The 17,213-nt window shown below is 53.2% G+C and overlaps 2 protein-coding genes across 3 annotated transcripts in view; one reads left to right on the top strand and one right to left on the bottom strand.

Annotated features, from left to right (window-relative positions):
- Adamtsl2 (ADAMTS-like 2) overlaps positions 1-3,522 on the top strand; it is a 30,150-nt gene extending 26,628 nt beyond the window's left edge. For both annotated transcript variants that reach the window (NM_001427090.1, XM_087652569.1), the window contains 2 exon segments: positions 1,916-2,060; positions 2,811-3,522. In NM_001427090.1, the coding sequence (NP_001414019.1) occupies positions 1,916-2,060; positions 2,811-2,929 (264 nt within the window). In that variant the 3' untranslated portion in view covers positions 2,930-3,522.
- A 2,831-nt stretch (positions 3,523-6,353) lies between these two features.
- Fam163b (family with sequence similarity 163, member B) overlaps positions 6,354-17,213 on the bottom strand; it is a 29,118-nt gene continuing 18,258 nt past the window's right edge. The window contains 2 exon segments of the mRNA NM_001109458.1: positions 6,354-7,244; positions 7,893-8,008. Coding sequence (NP_001102928.1) covers positions 6,831-7,244; positions 7,893-7,985 — 507 coding nt within the window. The 5' untranslated portion in view covers positions 7,986-8,008 and the 3' untranslated portion in view covers positions 6,354-6,830.

Below are 17,213 nucleotides of genomic sequence, written 5' to 3' on the forward strand. Positions count from 1 at the left end.
CAATTGGCACTCATGGAGAGGAAGAAACTGAAGTCAAGAGAGCTTTCCAACATGGGGGCAGAGTTTAAGGGGCATTAGACATGGGGCTCTGAACTCACAGGTTAGTGATGGACAGAGAGACAGCGGTAGCAGAGTGGGGTAAGAGGGGCTACCATCGATGAGGTGGGTGGAACTCCCTGTCTAGCCCCTGATTGGCACAGCAGTAACTGCACCTCAGGTCCATTTCTGCCTGAGGACAGCACTCACGTGGTCAGGCTGGGCAGCACAGGGTTTCCAGCTGCCTGTGGCTTTGGGCCTTACATAGGTCAGCTCTGAATGCTTAGGAACAATGTGGAGTTCCAAATGGGGCTGGGAGCCCAGAGCCTTCACTGTGGTGTTCTATAGTGTCCAAGACCCCAATGCATTTGTCCTCTCTAGGTTCAGCTCTGGAATGGATAGGTTACAAATCCAAATCTTGAAAGTCCAAGGGCTCTGTGGGGCGAGGCCCCAGTGGCTGCCCATCTTAAGCAAGGGTTCTTCTACACACACGTACATACATGCATGCACTCACACACACAGACACACACACATGCACACACATACACAAATGCCTGCACAAATACATGCATACACACATGCACACACATACACACAGACACACATGCACACACACATACACACAGACACACACATGCACACACACATACACACGCACGCACTGTAATATCTACCAGTGAACATCACCACCAAGGTAAGAAGGAAAGGAGGTAGGCTGTGGCTGCCTAGAGGGTGCACAGCAGTGCTTGAGGACCAGCATCAGTAGGGGAAGCAGGTAGAGAGCGACTCATGAGGGTCTCTGAACTGACTGAGCCTAGCCAGTCGTCTGGTTGTGGCCTGGGGAGCCCAATGACTCATGTACTTTAAGAACACTGGTCTTGGGGTAGCTGTGTGGCCAGAGCCTAGTAACTCTGGGACCATCTCAGGCAATGAGGAGGAGAAAGAATAAGGGGGGTCCCCAAAGTAGCCATGAGGGAGGAGTGCTTCCCATATTTCCCTGATGAGCAGAAGGAGCATACTGGAGCACATGAGTGGTGGACATGTGGGAGTCTGTCCTTTCTGTCCCTGGTTGGGGCAATGACATTCTCTACACTCAGTGCTTTCCCCATCCAACTGCTCTGCTCCATGCATTTGCCAGGGACAGACAAGCAGGTGCTAGGACCTGCCAGGAGCCCACATATCTTTAGGGCATCTGCAAAGGGCAAAGGATCCACTCTGCCTGTGCCAAGCCAGCCTCTCCTCTTCTCAGGGAGGGTGAGCAGTCGGGTGGCCTCATGCCAGCCTTCATTAGCTGCTCTGTGTCTGGTAACCAGACAAGGGGTGAGCCTGGGGCAGGGGCCTCCCCATACCTCAGGCCCAGGCATGCCTGGGTGATGTGGGGTCAGCACATCAGGGAACCACTGCCTGCAGGATCTTGGCAGGGGGTAGCTGGGTCACTGGGGTCAGCAGATGTCCCTGGTATTCTGGGTAGCTCAGCAGGCTTTCTGAGGGGGACATCTGGACTCGGAGTGGTAGCTCTGGATATTGCATTGATTGGTCCACGGCAAACCCTCTGTGTCACTAATCTGAGACAGATGGGACCTGAGCACTCAGCAGGTCATAGTCGGCCCAGGAGGGGCCACCCTCTCACGGTGAGGCTGGGAAAACTGAGGCACAGTAGGCAGATGGCGCCTTTCCCTTTGCTGCCTCTACTCTCCACTCAGCCCCAGCTCAGGCTCCAGGTCCCAAGGAACTGCTGTGTCCTGGCTAACCTATGGGTTGGTTATGGTGCAGAAGGAGTCCTGGGTGATGAGATTCCCTGTCTCTGTCATTATGGGGAGCCTCATTATGCACTTTTCTGTCTGTCTGTCTGTCTGTCTGTCCGTCCGTCCCACACCAGTGCACCAAGACATGTGGGGTAGGTGTGAGGATGCGAGATGTGAAGTGTTACCAGGGAACCGACATTGTCCGTGGATGTGACCCACTGGTGAAGCCTGTCGGAAGACAGGCTTGTGACTTACAGCCATGTCCCACAGAGCCCCCAGGTGAGAAAGACGAGTCTGGGCACAGGGCATGGGGTGTCTAGAGGAGTTGTGGTCAGAGCCAGGGTCTAGAGGACCAACAGACATCCGTGAGAGAAGCATCAAGAGACACATAGGTGTGTCTATAGGAGGGGTCTTCTCTGAGGGGGATGGCCTACCTGAGGCTCAGGGAACCTACACAGAGACCTGTGTATTGGAAAAGGCACTGACATAAAGCATGGTTGGGGAAGCTGTGGGACCAGGGACCAAGACGACCTGGTCTGAGCAACAGGTATTGACTCTCAGGAGGCCGAGAGGTCTCAGACATGACACCTGGAAAGATGGTCAAAGTCCAGTCTTCAGAGTTGATGCCAAATGTAGGGGGAAGTGAACGCTGGGAATGCTGAGGGAAGGGGAGAGGAAGTCACAGGCCCTGGAGGTGTTGGGACTTTTCAGAGGGATTCAGGGACTCTCCCAAATTCTAGGGTTTTGCTCCTCAGGTGATCAGATCAAATCACTTAATGGAATCCATCTTTTCCACAAGAGGGGCTTAGATTAGATTAGCATAGGGGTGGCTGAGATGGAAATGGAATCCTCTGGACCAAGACCAAAGTGCTTTTCTGTTGACCTGCTCATAGTGGGACAGCTGGGCTGCCCTTAGTGAGCTCCTGCCTTTGTGAAGATGGTATGGCAAGGGTTGGGGACCCTGGGAGCTGTTCTCCTTTGGTCTTCTGGCCTTTCACCATTCCCTTTTGCACTGTGTCCCGTCTCCAGATGACAGCTGCCAAGACCAGCCCGGCACCAACTGTGCACTGGCCATCAAAGTGAACCTCTGTGGCCATTGGTACTACAGCAAAGCCTGCTGCCGCTCCTGCAGGCCTCCCCATTCCTAGCTGCTGCTGTAGCCCCCAAGACATAAGCATGCCATCTGGGGCTTTCCTTGGACACCCGCCCTGCAGGGGATTCTGGACTGTGAAGACGTGACTTGGAGCACAACTGACAGGAAGGGACTTTGACATTGTGGCCTTGTCTCTGCCCTGGGTGAGAGCCTCCAGGGCCCGCAGGCCCCTTCTCAGATGGAGCCACCCTGCTGCGGGAAACTGTACATGCACTCCCAGGATCCTGTGTCTGTGCCCATCCCAGAGAGCTCAGAGGACGGAAACCAGAGTAGGCAGTACCTGCCCATTCCCCAGACCCAACTCTGATGTGACAGAACCCTCTCAAGGTGACTTGCAGGTGACGCAGGAAGGAGAGAGTCTCTTTTCTTTGGCTGTCTTGTAAGGAGGGCTCCTGGGTCAGCTGAGGAGCCCGGGCTGCCCTGTCTCTGGAAGGTACTGAAGTACCCCTTCCTATGGCATTAGTGCCACTGTTCCCCTCCCAGAGTTCTTGTGCTAGCTGGGAGGGACAGCCGTGTTCCTGGGTGTCCCTACCAGCCTCCTCACTACTTACTGTGCATGTTAATAAAGTGCCTGTATTTATGGCAGCATGCTGGGGTTTCGGTCACTTTTGGAAAAAATGGTGGGTAGCCTCAGGGACTGTATGGGGTTCTTTGCTGTGCAGCAGGTGCAGAAGGGATGGGTAGGAACAGGGCAATCAGGTACAAATGTAGACAAAAGGCTACCAGAAGAGCAGGGAGTGCAAGGGAGAGGCACTGTGGGCAGCAGGACAGTGTTGAGGTAGACATTGGCACGGATCTCTCACCATTTTTAGCTGTCCTGGATCTGGGGCTCATTGAGAGGACAGAACACAGGACCATAAGAATGCTGGTGGAGCAGATGGCACGGGAAGGCTACGAGGTAAAGGCGAGGTCTTCCAAGAGTTCCTGCAGCGTGGGCGACTTTGGGCTTCTGGTACTTCATCAGGTTTCACCCAAGGCCATCTACTACTCTCAAGGACCATCCTCAGGGCTGTGTGTGCAGAGCCACAAGGGGCCTACTGGGGGATGCTGCTGCAGACTGCCTTTTCTAGAGTGAAAGAGAACAGCACATGGATGCACATGCACATACACACGCACATGTGCACACGCTCATGTGCACACATGCACATGCACACACTCACACACATGTGCACCCATGCACACACTCACACAGTGCACACACGCACACGCACGAACACACACACACACACACACACACACACACACACACACACACACACACACAGAGCCCCCGGGGAGGCAGGGAAGACAGAGCTGAATCTGAGATGATCAGGGTTAGGGTTAGTCAGTCTCAGCACCCTGGAGAGTCCTTCAGGCCCAGGTAGTAGGGAGGCTGGTGGCTGTCTCCTGTGCTTTGTGGTCAGTCTGTCCAGGACGGGTCTGACAAAGAGATTTGTCCCTGAAGGGCTTAGTGTTTGGGGGGAAACTGAGACAGCAACATGGTCCAGTGCGTTTTTGCTTCTGTGTAAGCTTGTACCACAGGGGATGAATCAGGGTGGCTGTCCCTAGAGATTTTATTTTAGGCCCTTAAATCCAGGAGTCAGTGGTTTGGGAGACAGTTGTGCTTCAGGTCACCAGCTGGGCTCAGACAGAGCCATGTCCACGTGTCTCAGGGGCTGAGGCCTCAGGCACACCTGAGTTCACCACTACCTCTCCACATCCCTTCTCTCCCCGACTTTCTCCATCTCTACTTCATCCCACAACCCTTCCTGTTAGCCTTCAGGGTGAAGCTCTTACACCAAGCTCTGTGTCAGGTGTGCCACCAGCAATGGCTGTCTCATCTTTCTGAGGTGGGTATCATCAGTCAGCAGCTATACTGAGGAACTGGCAGCCACTTGTCCCCAAGAAAAACAGCCCATCGTGCTCAATCCGTTTTTCTGATTGGCTAACAGCAATCATGAAAGCCCCTGGGCCCTGGAACAAAGGTTGCTTGTTATGATGCCCCTTTGCCCGAGAGCTGCTCCCAGCTCTGGATAGAGCTTAGCAGCTTGGGCTGAGAAGGTGGACTCCATCTGTGCCTGAAGGTGCCCAATGGGTAGACAGACAAACAGCCACACACTGAGCTGTGGGAAACAAATTTATTGGCTTTTGCTTTCTCCAGGGTGCTGTGCGGGCCCCTGGCAGGTCCCGTGGTGGTGCTGATTGATAGGGACAGATGTTTAATCCACTTTGAAAATGTCTATGGATCTATACAGAGATGATGGAGGTTAAAAGGGAGGGGTAGGAGGCGAAGACAGAACAGCCCAGAGCACCCCTCCCTACCTCACCCATACCCCAAGCAGTGCACAGGACGATGCCACAGGATGGATAGAATGGGACAAAGAGAGCAGAGGGGGAAGAAGTAGGTTGGGGACGTCTGTGAGTCTAAGGGTAGATTCTGTTAGCAAGACCAAACTGAGGCAGGAAAAAGAAAAGGAGAAAGAATTCAGAATGCCAAAGACAGCAGGTCCTCACTCGCATGGTTCAGCTGCCTGTAATGAGTGTGGAGGTCTCTGCTGTGGGATCTGGCTCAGGAGTGGCCACTGTCCTACAGGAAGGCACCTTCATGGGGACACTTGCTCCGTCTGGAGCTCCACGGCAGGGCCTGGGGATGAAAGATGCCCCGAGGGGAAGGAAACTGAGGCTATGCTGCCAAGAATAGTTGTCTCTTTTTGGAGCAGGAGAACTGCATTCCTTATGGCTAGGGCTCTGGGCTTGGAGCATCTTGGTCACCTGACGCTGATTTCTCAGACAGCTGGGGGCTTGGAGCAGCATGAGTGGAGACAGGACTTTCATACAGGGGCAGCAAGCTCTGGCTGACTGGGCCTGCAGTCCCTCATTCTGAGCAGGAAACAGGAAGTAGATGGTCTATAGCTCAGCTTCCCCAAAGGACCTTAGTACCCACTGAGGACCAGAGTTCAAAGGGCTTTCTGCAGCCAGTCCCCCACCCCCCAAAACTACATGCATGGGGAGGGAAGCCCGTGGATGGGCTGGTCTGCCTAAGAGTCACAGTAAGTCAACACCTGAGACCTCTAGTGCATAGCCGGGTCACCTCCAGTGCTTCTGCAACCTCACTGGATGTCTGTCAGATGTATGGGTTTTAGGGCTAAGCGCCCAATGTGTAAATTTTAGTGTCAAACCCTCCCAGAGCAAGGGCCTCTGTGTGTACGCCTCTTCTCTCAGGAAAGAGCAGACTGGGTAGAGCAAGCGTCCACGTACACTATGACTCCTACACTCTCCCTCCTCACAGGGAGACTTGTCCATCTTGAGGAAGCCAGAGCAATGGGCATCTCAATCTTGGGGCAGATGCTTGGTATCTAGGTTCAGGGGCATGAGGCAGAGAGGCTCGGAGAAGGAATGAAGAGAGGGTGGGGAGAAGGATGGGAAAGGGGAGATGGGGTGAAGGGACAGAATATTTATTTGGTCCACAGTCTCTAAGGAAGGTTCATGCTTGTAGGGTCACTGGCAACCGGTGAGACCACTGCTCCCTTAAGCAAGGTAGGAAGCCCAAGGTCTGGGGAGGGACTGACAGCTAAGACCATGAAGCCAGAGACAGACTAGTTGCTAGAGACAGTATCCATCTTCTCACTTCCTGGAAATAGGACCAGGCCCCTGGGCCCCAACGCAGCCTTACCTTACCCTCCTGTCCCTTGCCTCCCTTCTTGTGACAGCTGTCCCTACTCACAGCTGCCACATCTGGTTCATTGGGCTTTATCCTTGTAGAGGGCCCAGGGGTTCCTCATTCCCGGAGCCCCTAGGACAAGGATACAGGGAAGACTGGCTGAGCAGAGGTCTGGAGATGGGGCTGGAGTGTGCCGCGGGTATCCTGTCATGATCTCAGGACCCAGGGCTCGGTGCCTCAGCAGGATAGAGGCCCGTCACACGTCAGTGCTTACGCTCCGGCTTCGGGAAAAGGCCTCCCGCATGGCAGAGAGGCGGTTGGGGTTGAGCGCCTGCAGGCCCCCGAAGCTCGCTGCGGACGGCAGCTCCACATCTTCCTGGCTGATGCTTTTGTAGGCCACGCGGCCCCCGCCGTTGCGCACGCCCTCAAAGTCGTCATCCTCTGGCTCCTGCAGGAAGAAGGTGGGCGGCTCGTAGTGGGAGCAGCTGCGGCAGAGGGCACGGGCCTGCGGGGACTTTTGGCTGAAAGAGGTGGTGGCAGCCGGGTAGAGAGCTGGCCCGTTGGTCAACACGAGGTTGCGGTTGGAATGAAGGGGCGGCAGGTGAGAATGCACAGCGAAGTCGGGCTCCTCCTCGTCCTCCTCGGATTCGTCCTTCTTGCAGCAGTAATACTGTGGGCAGAGGGCCAGGTGACCACAGTGCACTTCCCACCAGTGTCCACTGCAAGGTGGCCCTTCTCGGTCACCCCCACCTGTTCCAGCACCACCCGGCGTCTACCCCCACCCACTCAGGGCTGAGGTCCCTGCAGTAAGGTGACCCCGTGAGGTCACCCTCACAGCTGAAAGTAGCTCTAACTTCTGATTCGCAGGCAGAGAAACCGAGGCACAAATGGGTAAGAAACCTAAAGGCGGGCAAAGATGGGCAAGCCACGTTCTATCCTAGAGTTGAGCCACAGGCACTGGGTGTGCCTTGCACACCGGTTTCCCCTCCCCTTGGGAAGACATGGGACCTCGAGAACCTCTACAGCTCGGGTGTAAGATATGCAAGAACACACTGTTCACTGCTGCCATCCTGGAGGGCTGTGTGTCCCTGGTTAAGTCCTTGGTGGCCTCTGGACCTCAGCCAAAGCCTTCAGTTAGTTGCATAGCTGGGCCACTGAACAGCACAGACAGACTCTGACCTCACTGCAGAGCATCTCCCCTGAAGTCTGGCTGTATCCTCCTGCACTCTCTCCTGGATCCTGGCAGATGGCTCCCTCTGTGGAGTCACCCTTCAGGTCCCGCTCCAACCCGGTCTCCTTCCCCACCCCTCGGGAGTACCTGGAGTCGACAGTAGCACAGAACAGCGATTATGCAGAGGAGGATCACAGTTGCCAAGATGCCCCCAGTGATGACCACAGTCCCGGCTGTCATCCGCCCACTTCTCCATCAACAGCCTGCAACAGACACCACAGGCACCGTGCTTAGTGCCTCTGAGACGCAACAGCCACCTGTCTACTGCCCAGGACCATCCAGAGGGGAAAAGGCAACCCCCAGAACGTGCTCGCCACAGACATCAGTCTGCAATGGGGCAGGCAGGAGGAGACTCCAAGTCTCCAAGCCCTGCGCCACCTCTTAGCCCCAGTTTCCCCGTTTGCAAAAGGTGAATGCTAATGGCCTGACATTGAAGTTTGTTTAATTTTTATTTGTATGGGGTCTTGCCCCGAATGTATGTCTGTGCACAATGTATGCTGTGCTGATGGGGACTGTAAGGCTTTAGATTCCCCTGGGACTTGAGTTACAGACAGCTGTTAGCTGCTGTGTGGGTTCTGGGAGCCAGGGTCCTTTGGAAGAGCTGCTGGTGCCCTTAACCACGCAGCTGTCTCTCCAGCCCCTGACCCTGTCTGTCCATCCACCTGTCCATCCGTCTGTCTGTCTCTCTGTCTCTGTGTGCAATGTCTATGCACACACGTGTCCACGACATGTCAGCATGGAGGCCACGGGGCAGGATCAGTATTAGCTGTCTTCCTTCGTCTGTTCCTACCTTACTTTTGGAGACAGCCCACTTACAGAGCCTGAGGCTCACTGATTGGCCAGCTGCCTGGCCAATGAGCTCATGTGTCTGACTCCTCAGTGCCGGGGGTTCCAGATGTGTGCCACCACACTGAGCTTTTCCATGAGTGCTAGGAAGTGGAACCCGGGTCCTTAGGTGTGCAAGGCAAGCATTTTCCCGACTGAGCCATCCCAAGTTCTACAGCAAAACTTTCCTGAACACATCTTCAGCATTAGCCGCAGTTCTCTCCCTTCCAGACTAGCCTGACACCCCCATTTTAAAAAAAAATGCAGGACACAGCATGTAGCTGTGACCACAGCAGGGAGACGGAGGCCGGAGGGTCAGAAGTTCGAAGTCATCTCCAGCAACAGAGCAACTCTGGTATCACCCTGGAATACACAGACCCTGTCTCAAAAACTGCAAATAAGTGGCAGCCCCAGTCCAGCCGAACGCTGGCTTCGGATCTGGTGTGTCTGGCTCTCCGCCTATCTTCCCACATTCATACATTTTCTTCCATGGTGTAATTCTTGACATATCGCACCACTCAACAGAGCCAATTCCACTTACATATTTAGTGGTGGTAAAATGCACAACACATAAGTTCACCATTTTTACTGCCTCTGTCTAGCTGTGCATGGCTCCGTGTTGGTTTTGATACATGTATGTGCTGTGTGTGAGGTCAGGGGTCCACCTGCCAGTCTTTACTGGAGCTATCCATCTTCCTTTGTTTTCTGACTTGTTTTTTATAACATCGATTTATTTGTGTGCATTCATCATTTGGGGATCCAAGAGCAAACTCTGGGAGACAGCCCTCTCCCTCAGTGTGTGTCCCGGGGATGGAGCTGGGGTTGTCGGGCTTAGCCACACGTGACAGCTTTCAGTGTGTGGGGGGATGCAGTCGGGGTGGGGAGAGTTGTTCGATTTTATCTTGTTTTAACAGGTTCTGGTGCTGGCTTGGCACTTACCAAGTAGTTGAAATGACTGGCCAACACGTCTTCTCCCACCCATCAGCTTCTCCCCACCTCCCCACCGCTGGGATTACAAAAGCACACCACCTCTCGCCATTTTGTGTCCTTTTGTTTTGTGTGTGCATATGTGTGCATGTCTCTGTGTGTGTCTGTGTGTCTGCTTCTGTGTGTGTCTGTGTGTGTCTCTGTGTATATGTGTGTGAGCATATGTGTGCATGTCTGTGTGTATGTGTGTATATATGTGTGTGCATATGTGTATGTATCTGTGTGTATGTGTCTGTGTCTGTGTGTATGTGTGTGCATATGTATATGTATCTGTGCGTGTGTATGTGTGTGTATGTGTGTGTTTATGTGTTTATGTGTGTGTCTGTATATGTCTCTGTGTGTATATGTGTGTGAGCATATGTATGTGTATGTGTGTGTGCATATGTGTTTGTACCTGTGAGTGTGTATGTGTGTATGTGTGTGTTTCTGTGTTTCTGTGTGTGTCTCTGTGTGTATATGTGTGTGAGCATATGTGTGTGTATGTGTGTATGTATGTGTGTGTATGTGTCTATGTGTGTACGTGTGTGTTTGTGTGTATGTGTTTCTGTGTGTCTGTGTCTCTGTGTGTATACATGTGTGTGCATGTGTGTGTGTGTGTGTGTGTGTGTACAGCAAACATTACTGAGCCATCTCTTCAGTCCTACTCTCACCATTACGTGTCCAGTTTAATACCACAAGTAGATTTTCTTTCTAGAACTTTCTCGTCTCATGAGACTGGAAAAAAAACAATTCCTTTTTATTTAGAAAATTTATATATTAGAAAAATATATTCCCAGTGGTGTTGTAGGGAAGTGATGGGGAGTCACTCATGTTGCAAAACCAACCTCCATGACTTTCTCAGGACAAATTCTTAGAAGACAGATTTCTGCTGCCCTGGTGGCCTGCATCATATGTGCCACTTGCAGGTCTCGTCCCAATGGGCCGTGCTGATCGACAGCCCCACCTTCAGGACACAGACTCTCCTTCACAGTCTCCCCTTTCTCATCTGCAGGGCAAGCATTCCCGTCTTGGCCAGTGCCATTTGAAGCAAGGCTTCAAAGCTTCCCACAGCCCTTCCGTCTTCCAGGGCTCCTCCCTGACCAGCCCCGGTACCTGGGCAAGCCCAGTCCTTCCACCACTAACAGTCGAGGGTTTCCAGAGGGTGTGGGTTTTCAGAGATGACACTGAGGGAGTGGCCAGAATATTTTAAGGGAAAACAGCATATCTCAGTGCATCCATAAACACTTCTGTACAGATGACAGGGGGCACTCAGAAAAGCCTCCCCTCTGCTTAGCCTCCCCATCCTCTGAGATGCCGTCCTTACAGTGGGTGTGCTTGAGTTATGACCCACTTGTGTTAGAACCTTTTATTCCAGAGTTCCCAACTGCCCTACTCTTACCTCCATTCCACGTCACCTCACAGGACTTCCTATGTATTAGAGTTGGCATGTTTTCTCATGTGGCAGTTAGTAGGTTCTTCACGGCCGCTTGGAACTCTAGGCTGGCCTCCTGATGCGTCAGGAGACACCTGCAGTGGGTTTCCCTCCTTGTGATGTTGTGTGGACAATGGCTCTGCCTGGTTCTTTCATCATGGGATTCCCTCCTAACTGCCACTGTTCCAGCAATATCACAGCAAATGCAAAACAGCCATTTCCCCAAAGTTCATTTCTCTCACTTTATTTACTGGGGTTCTCCCAGGCAAAGTTAAACGAGTTTGCTGACCTGGCAATGGCAAAGTCTCATCTGAAGAGGGGAGGACACCCAAGCCCAGTTCTTACCCCACCACCTCCTAGAGGGGACCTAGCTCCCTGAGGCTTGAGGCTGTGTCTGAGGCTCACTGCAGCGTGGCTGACTGGGACTGTGTGTGCATTTGGAGACCTCTCCATGGCTACTACTGTGCCATCCTGGGGACCTCACGAGCCCTTGGTGCCATTTTACAGGTGGTACTCACCGTCTCAATGTTCACAGCAACCAGAGCTTGGGCTCTTTTACTGTGAACGAACTCATCAAATCATATGTGTGCATGCCTCGTGCCCTTGAGACAGGGCTGCTCACCGAACCTGGAGCTCGCTGTGATTTGCTAGGCTGGGAACCAAGACATCCTGGAGATCTCCTGTCTCCAACCCAGTGCCAAGGTTACAGGTGCAGGGCCATGCCCCCAGCATGAGTGCTGGAGTTCCTGACCTCTCACCCACTGAGCCATCCCCCTGGCTCCGTGCTTTTATCTTACTGTTTTCGAGACACAGCCTAATGTAGACTAAGACCCCCAAGCCTCCTGACCCTACTTTCCCAGTGCTGAGACCGCAGGCAGGCGTCTCCCGCCAACGTGCTTCAGACTTCCAGAAGTGAGGACCTAAAAAGCGAGTATTTGCACTTAAACTCTGGGATTCTGTTTCTTGGTTTGAGTTTTCATTCATTAGAATTCAATCCTTTACTTCTCTTTTAATAACCTAAATTTACTTGTTATCCCTCCTTGTATGTGCAGCAATTTTGAAATGGCACTGCTAAGATCCCCACTGAAGCCTTCTGCAAGGCCACTGCTTGTCTCTCTGCGTTTGCTCCCATGGGGATAGAGTCGAATCAAAAGACTTTCAAAGTCACCACAAATAATTCTCAACAGTGGCTCCCCACCGACTCCACACTCAGGCTCATTTTCTTCTTACTTGTTTTTAACCTAAAAATTAACTAAAAATTGCTTTTCAGTTATGGAAAGTGCTTGGTCACAGCACAAATCCAGGTGCACTTGAAGCCTTTCCTTCCTTCCTTCCTTCCATTCTTCCTTTCTTCCTCTGCTCTGCCCTGGAAGCAACAATCTGTCTTAGCTCTGCATTTCTCCTTCCACAGTCTCGTCCTAAGCACATACACGTGTGCACACACACACGCACATGCACACACACATGCACACACACAAGCACACACACATGCACACATGCACATATTACAAGCACACATGCACACTTGCACACACACATGCACATACATGTGCACACATTCACACACAAGCACACACATGCACACATACACACACGCACGCACACATGCACACATGCACATATACATATACAAGCACACATGCACACTTGCACACTTGCACACACACACACATGCGCATTAACACTTTCCCCTTCTCAAGAAGCTGCTATTAAGACATGTTGCACTTTCCTTTGCTTTGTGTGGCAGTCTAGCCCTGTGCTGGTCTTAGGGAGCTCTCTGGATCCACTGTGGAACTTCCTGGTCTCTTCACACCCAGGCCACATTCCTTTGGGCCGAAGAGCCCACGCCCTCCCCACTGGGCCCCACAGACACAATTACCCACCTTTAACGGTTACAGAATTGTGCAAGGAAACTCCCTGTGGAGCATGTTTCTAAATCTCTGCTAACCCTGAGCAAAAACTTGCTGGGATTTGGTTGCCAAATCCTCTTCCAGGGGTGTATAAGAGTAACTGACAGACTGGTGTTTTGCTTCTGACAGACATGTACTTCCAGGGAGAGTCTTGCTCAGACCATGCTTTGACACAGGCTGGGGCTGGAATTCAGATCCGGAAGACAGATGGACAGACAGACAGACAGACGGACAGATGACAGGCAGGTCCAGACAGACCCAGAGGAACAAGGCAAGAGATACAGACAGACACAGGGACAACTCCAAACACAGGCAAGTCCAGACAGCCCTGAAGTGTGAGACAATGGGGTACAGACATGCTGGAGAGACAGACACAGAGGGAGCCCCAGGGACCCTACACATTCCCGGGCATGCTGCCTGGCATCTCTGTCCCCCTCAGTCTCTCAGGAGGCTGGGGCCAGCTGGCTAGCTGGCCTTGCCAGGGCGGTAAGCCTGAGGAGAAGGAGCTGGGAGCAGGCAGGCAGTATGTGGCTGCAGGGCTGTCCAGGTACATGGGACACACATTCTAACAATAGGGTGAACCCAAACAGGCTGTTACTGTGGCCGGCAGAATCAACTGTCCTGCTCTCACCCTCTGTTGGGGTACAAGGTTGGTTTTTCTGGGGTTACTGAATAGATCCAAGAAAGCGTTTCTCAGGGGTCAGAGAAGCTGGGAAGGATGAGGCAGCTACTGGAACTCTGATTCTCTAGGAGGAGGACTGAGAAGGGTCCACCCGGGAGGATCCAAAGCAAGCAATGTCCCAATTAAGGTGAGGCTGTTCTGTGTGTGCCAGTCTAGCACACAGTGGTATCTTACGGTTGAAAGACACGACACCAGGGACAGGGCCCTGGTGGTTATAAGAGGAGAGAGGAAGAGTAGCCAGGGTCTCTCATGCACAGAGGCTGCCTTCGTCCCTCTCATCCCACCTGCTTGTCAGACAGACCCTTCCCTCTGAGATGACAGAGTCCCCATGGTTGCTCACTTGTGACAATGTACAAACCGCAGCATGGAAACAGGGAAGTGACCTGTTCTACACCAGCCCCATCAAGACGAACACTCAGGGCCAGGTTAGAGCCAGATCTACGGATGTGCTCAGGGATGTGTAGGGTCTGTGGGACCCCCTCCATCTACCTCAGTGCACTATGTCCTCTGCTGCCCTCATGACTGCTGAGACACAAATCTCTGTGCTAATGCCCTAAGTCCTACAGTACCTCATGGAAACATGCACTGTGGCAGACAGTTTGGGGTACAGTCCAGCCTTGCCCTGGCTCCCACTCTGGGCCCTGCCTCTGAGCCAAGAGGCTCCGGTGGCCGCATTTATGTCCTTCTTGCTTGTCCTTGGATTATAAGATGGATATGAATGGGCTCGAGGTGGACACAGACCCTAGGGTTGGAAAGTGTCTCTCCTGGAAATCAGACTGGCATTAGGAGAACCGCTGCTCCCTGCTGGTCAATGTGTAAAGACACCTCAGGCACGGGCTGGCATCCTCAGGTAAGTGTGTGGACAGTCAGAATGAACTGCAGACAGAGAAATAGACACAGACGTGGAGCTGTCCTAATGAAGTCTCCAGGGCCCTCTGAGACTGTAAAGACACCACTTTAAGTGGGTTTCTGCTGTTCACACCCAGGACAGATGACTAGAGATAGCCCCAACAGGCCACCATACTGGTGTGAACTTGCTGCACACAGACGCCAAAGAGGGAGTTGAACTTCAGTGCCCCGAAGGTCAAGATTCAGTGTCCTGCAATGACCCTCTACTGGTGCTCACATGCAGGCTCCCTGATGGCCACAGGAACTGGGGCTGGCTTATACGGACAGCATATGCCCTCATGGATGCTGGGCTGGAGCTGAGGGGAGGAGAGAGCTCACAAGAGTCATGTCAGGGTTGAGGGGCCCCCGCAGGCCAGGGAAAGATGTGCTCTATTCAATGTCCACAAACAGACCTGGATACCAGCCTAGCGCCTCTCCAGTCAGTCACTGGCCAGGCCCAGATGCCTCTGTTTTTCATGCCTCAGTTTCTTCCCTTGGAAGATTTAAGAAACACTGAGAATCCTGTGAGGGGCAGGCTGATATCATCTTATAGGCATTTGTCCTTCCTCGAGTCTATCTGGCCACACTCACAGTAGAGCCTCTCCCAGGTCTGAGACACACATCCCTCACTTGGCCCTCAGGATCCAGGCTGCCTTTTGCTGCTTCTTCGGGCCTGGGTCCTCTCCAGCGGCAGGCAGCCTGGAGGCATGATGGGAAGGGTGCCAGCTCAGGCCAGGTGCCCAGGGCTGTCAGCAGCCCCTGCTCCAACACCCGGGCCATCCAGCTGGAGCGTCTCAGCATCGCTTTGCAGATACATACACACCCGAGATGGGCGCCAGGTCCCAGGGCTGGCCCAGCGCAGCTGTACAGCTGTGCCACCGGCAGCCGTGCTCAGATGCAGCCGGACATCATCTCTAGTGAACCACCAACTGTCTCGGGGTGTGTGTGTGTGTGTGTGTGTGTGTGTGTGTGTGTGTGTGTGTGTGTGTGTGTGAGACCAGGCTTCCCTTGGCTCTATCCACCTGCCTTCCCTCAGGGATACCCTTTTCCCACACTTCCACTGCCATCAGAGACGAACATATGTTCGCTTAATCCAGAAAGCCTTCCCGAATTCCTTCAGTGTGTACCACGCATTTGGAAAACACCACGGGAACCATGTGGCAAGCTTCTAGTCAATGGAAGGAGAGTAAAGACCAGAGGTCACTTCCTTCCACCTCCTTAAACTTCTCCTCAAGGGCTAGGACCTTCCACGGCCACTCCTCGGCCCCCAGCTCAGGTCAGAGGCCTCTTCCTGGGCCCCAGCTCCCTCCTCTGCAATGTGGATTTGGTCCAGTTTATCCACAGGCTCCCATCTACTCCACATTGTTGGATTTTTAACCAACCCACAAGGGGTCTTGGTGACTTAAATGAACAACCAAACGTGAGGGTCATAGATGTGAACAGTGTCTGGCACCGAGCCAAGGTAGCAGGGAGAGGGCTTCTGATTCATTTGTCCTTGCCTGAGGGAGATCTTCCCAACAGGTTCTGAGAAAGGCTAACCTGAGTGCCCAAGAGAAATAGGAATGCTTTGCGGCTCAGGGAGGAAGTCGGGCTGCACCCACTGGGAGAAGAGGCTGGGGAGCTTTTTGGAACAAGCTGCTATGCTCGTCCTTAAGGGATGGAGTAGAGAGAGAGAAAGAGCCCAAGGCACCCAGGACAACCTGGCAGAGACCACCCTACAGCCTGTCTGCAACCCTAAGGCAGTTGTGCAGTCTTCTTGTGCCAGTCATCACAATTTGGTAAGGCTCTTGCTGAACTGTTAATTACCCCCCTGGGACCATAAATGGGTTTACTGCCTTATAAACCCGAGCTCTCCCTCCTCATCTCTATTTCTTCAAGGGCAAAGAGTAAGATGGAGCCACTCCGTGGACCCTCCACCCGCTGTTTTTTGGAATCTGTACGTATGCTGGGGGGCGGGGCGGTGTTCTGGTGAGTGACAGCATGTTTCCCATAACCCATGTCTAGGCAGTCAGCCTGGACAGTGGCCATGTTACAAGCTCCCGTTGTCTCCTGTGTAGAGGCCCAAGCGGCAGGGGCAGGGACAAGGCAGGAAACACCTGGCAGCAGAACCAGACGCCTCCACCTGCCTCCTCCAGTGAGCTCCCTCCTCTGGCAGGAGCCCCCCACGTAGCTGCCATCTGGACTGTGCATCCTGTGTTTAACCCTCTCCTTTCTCTGCACTCCTCACTGTGCCCACTTTGCTCGCTAGCCTTAGAAGATTTGCACCCAACTTCAGGCCCTGCCAGGGCCCCACAGAGTTCAGGGCACATAGAACGGTTTTGTGCAGGCCAGTGCTCCAGTGCCAAGGGAAAACCCAGCTGCTTCACTGCACCCAGGGACTTCCAATGCCACAGGGCACCAGAACTGAGAGCCTAGCAAACACAGCCACTGGGACCATGGTTGTTCAGCGTGGGATCCTGAAACCTGCTAGTTGGATGAGGGTCTCTTCCAACCCAGTGAGGTACTACGACTGCTCACTCCAGGTGGAGAAACTGAGGCAGGGAGAGAAAGAGGGTTGGCTCTGTCTGGGAATCCAGGCTGGCTGCCTTGCAGCCTCCTTTCCTTGCCAGAGTCTGGGCAAGAGCTTACAGGGAATCAGAACCCCCTCCCTCCCCCAAACACATCTGTCTGGTTACAAGTATGTCTGCTACCTGGAAGCCCAAGGG

The sequence above is a fragment of the Rattus norvegicus genome, chromosome 3 (assembly GCF_021556685.1).
Source record: "Rattus norvegicus strain SHRSP/BbbUtx chromosome 3, alternate assembly SHRSP_T2T, whole genome shotgun sequence".
Classification (NCBI taxonomy): Eukaryota; Metazoa; Chordata; class Mammalia; order Rodentia; family Muridae; genus Rattus; species Rattus norvegicus.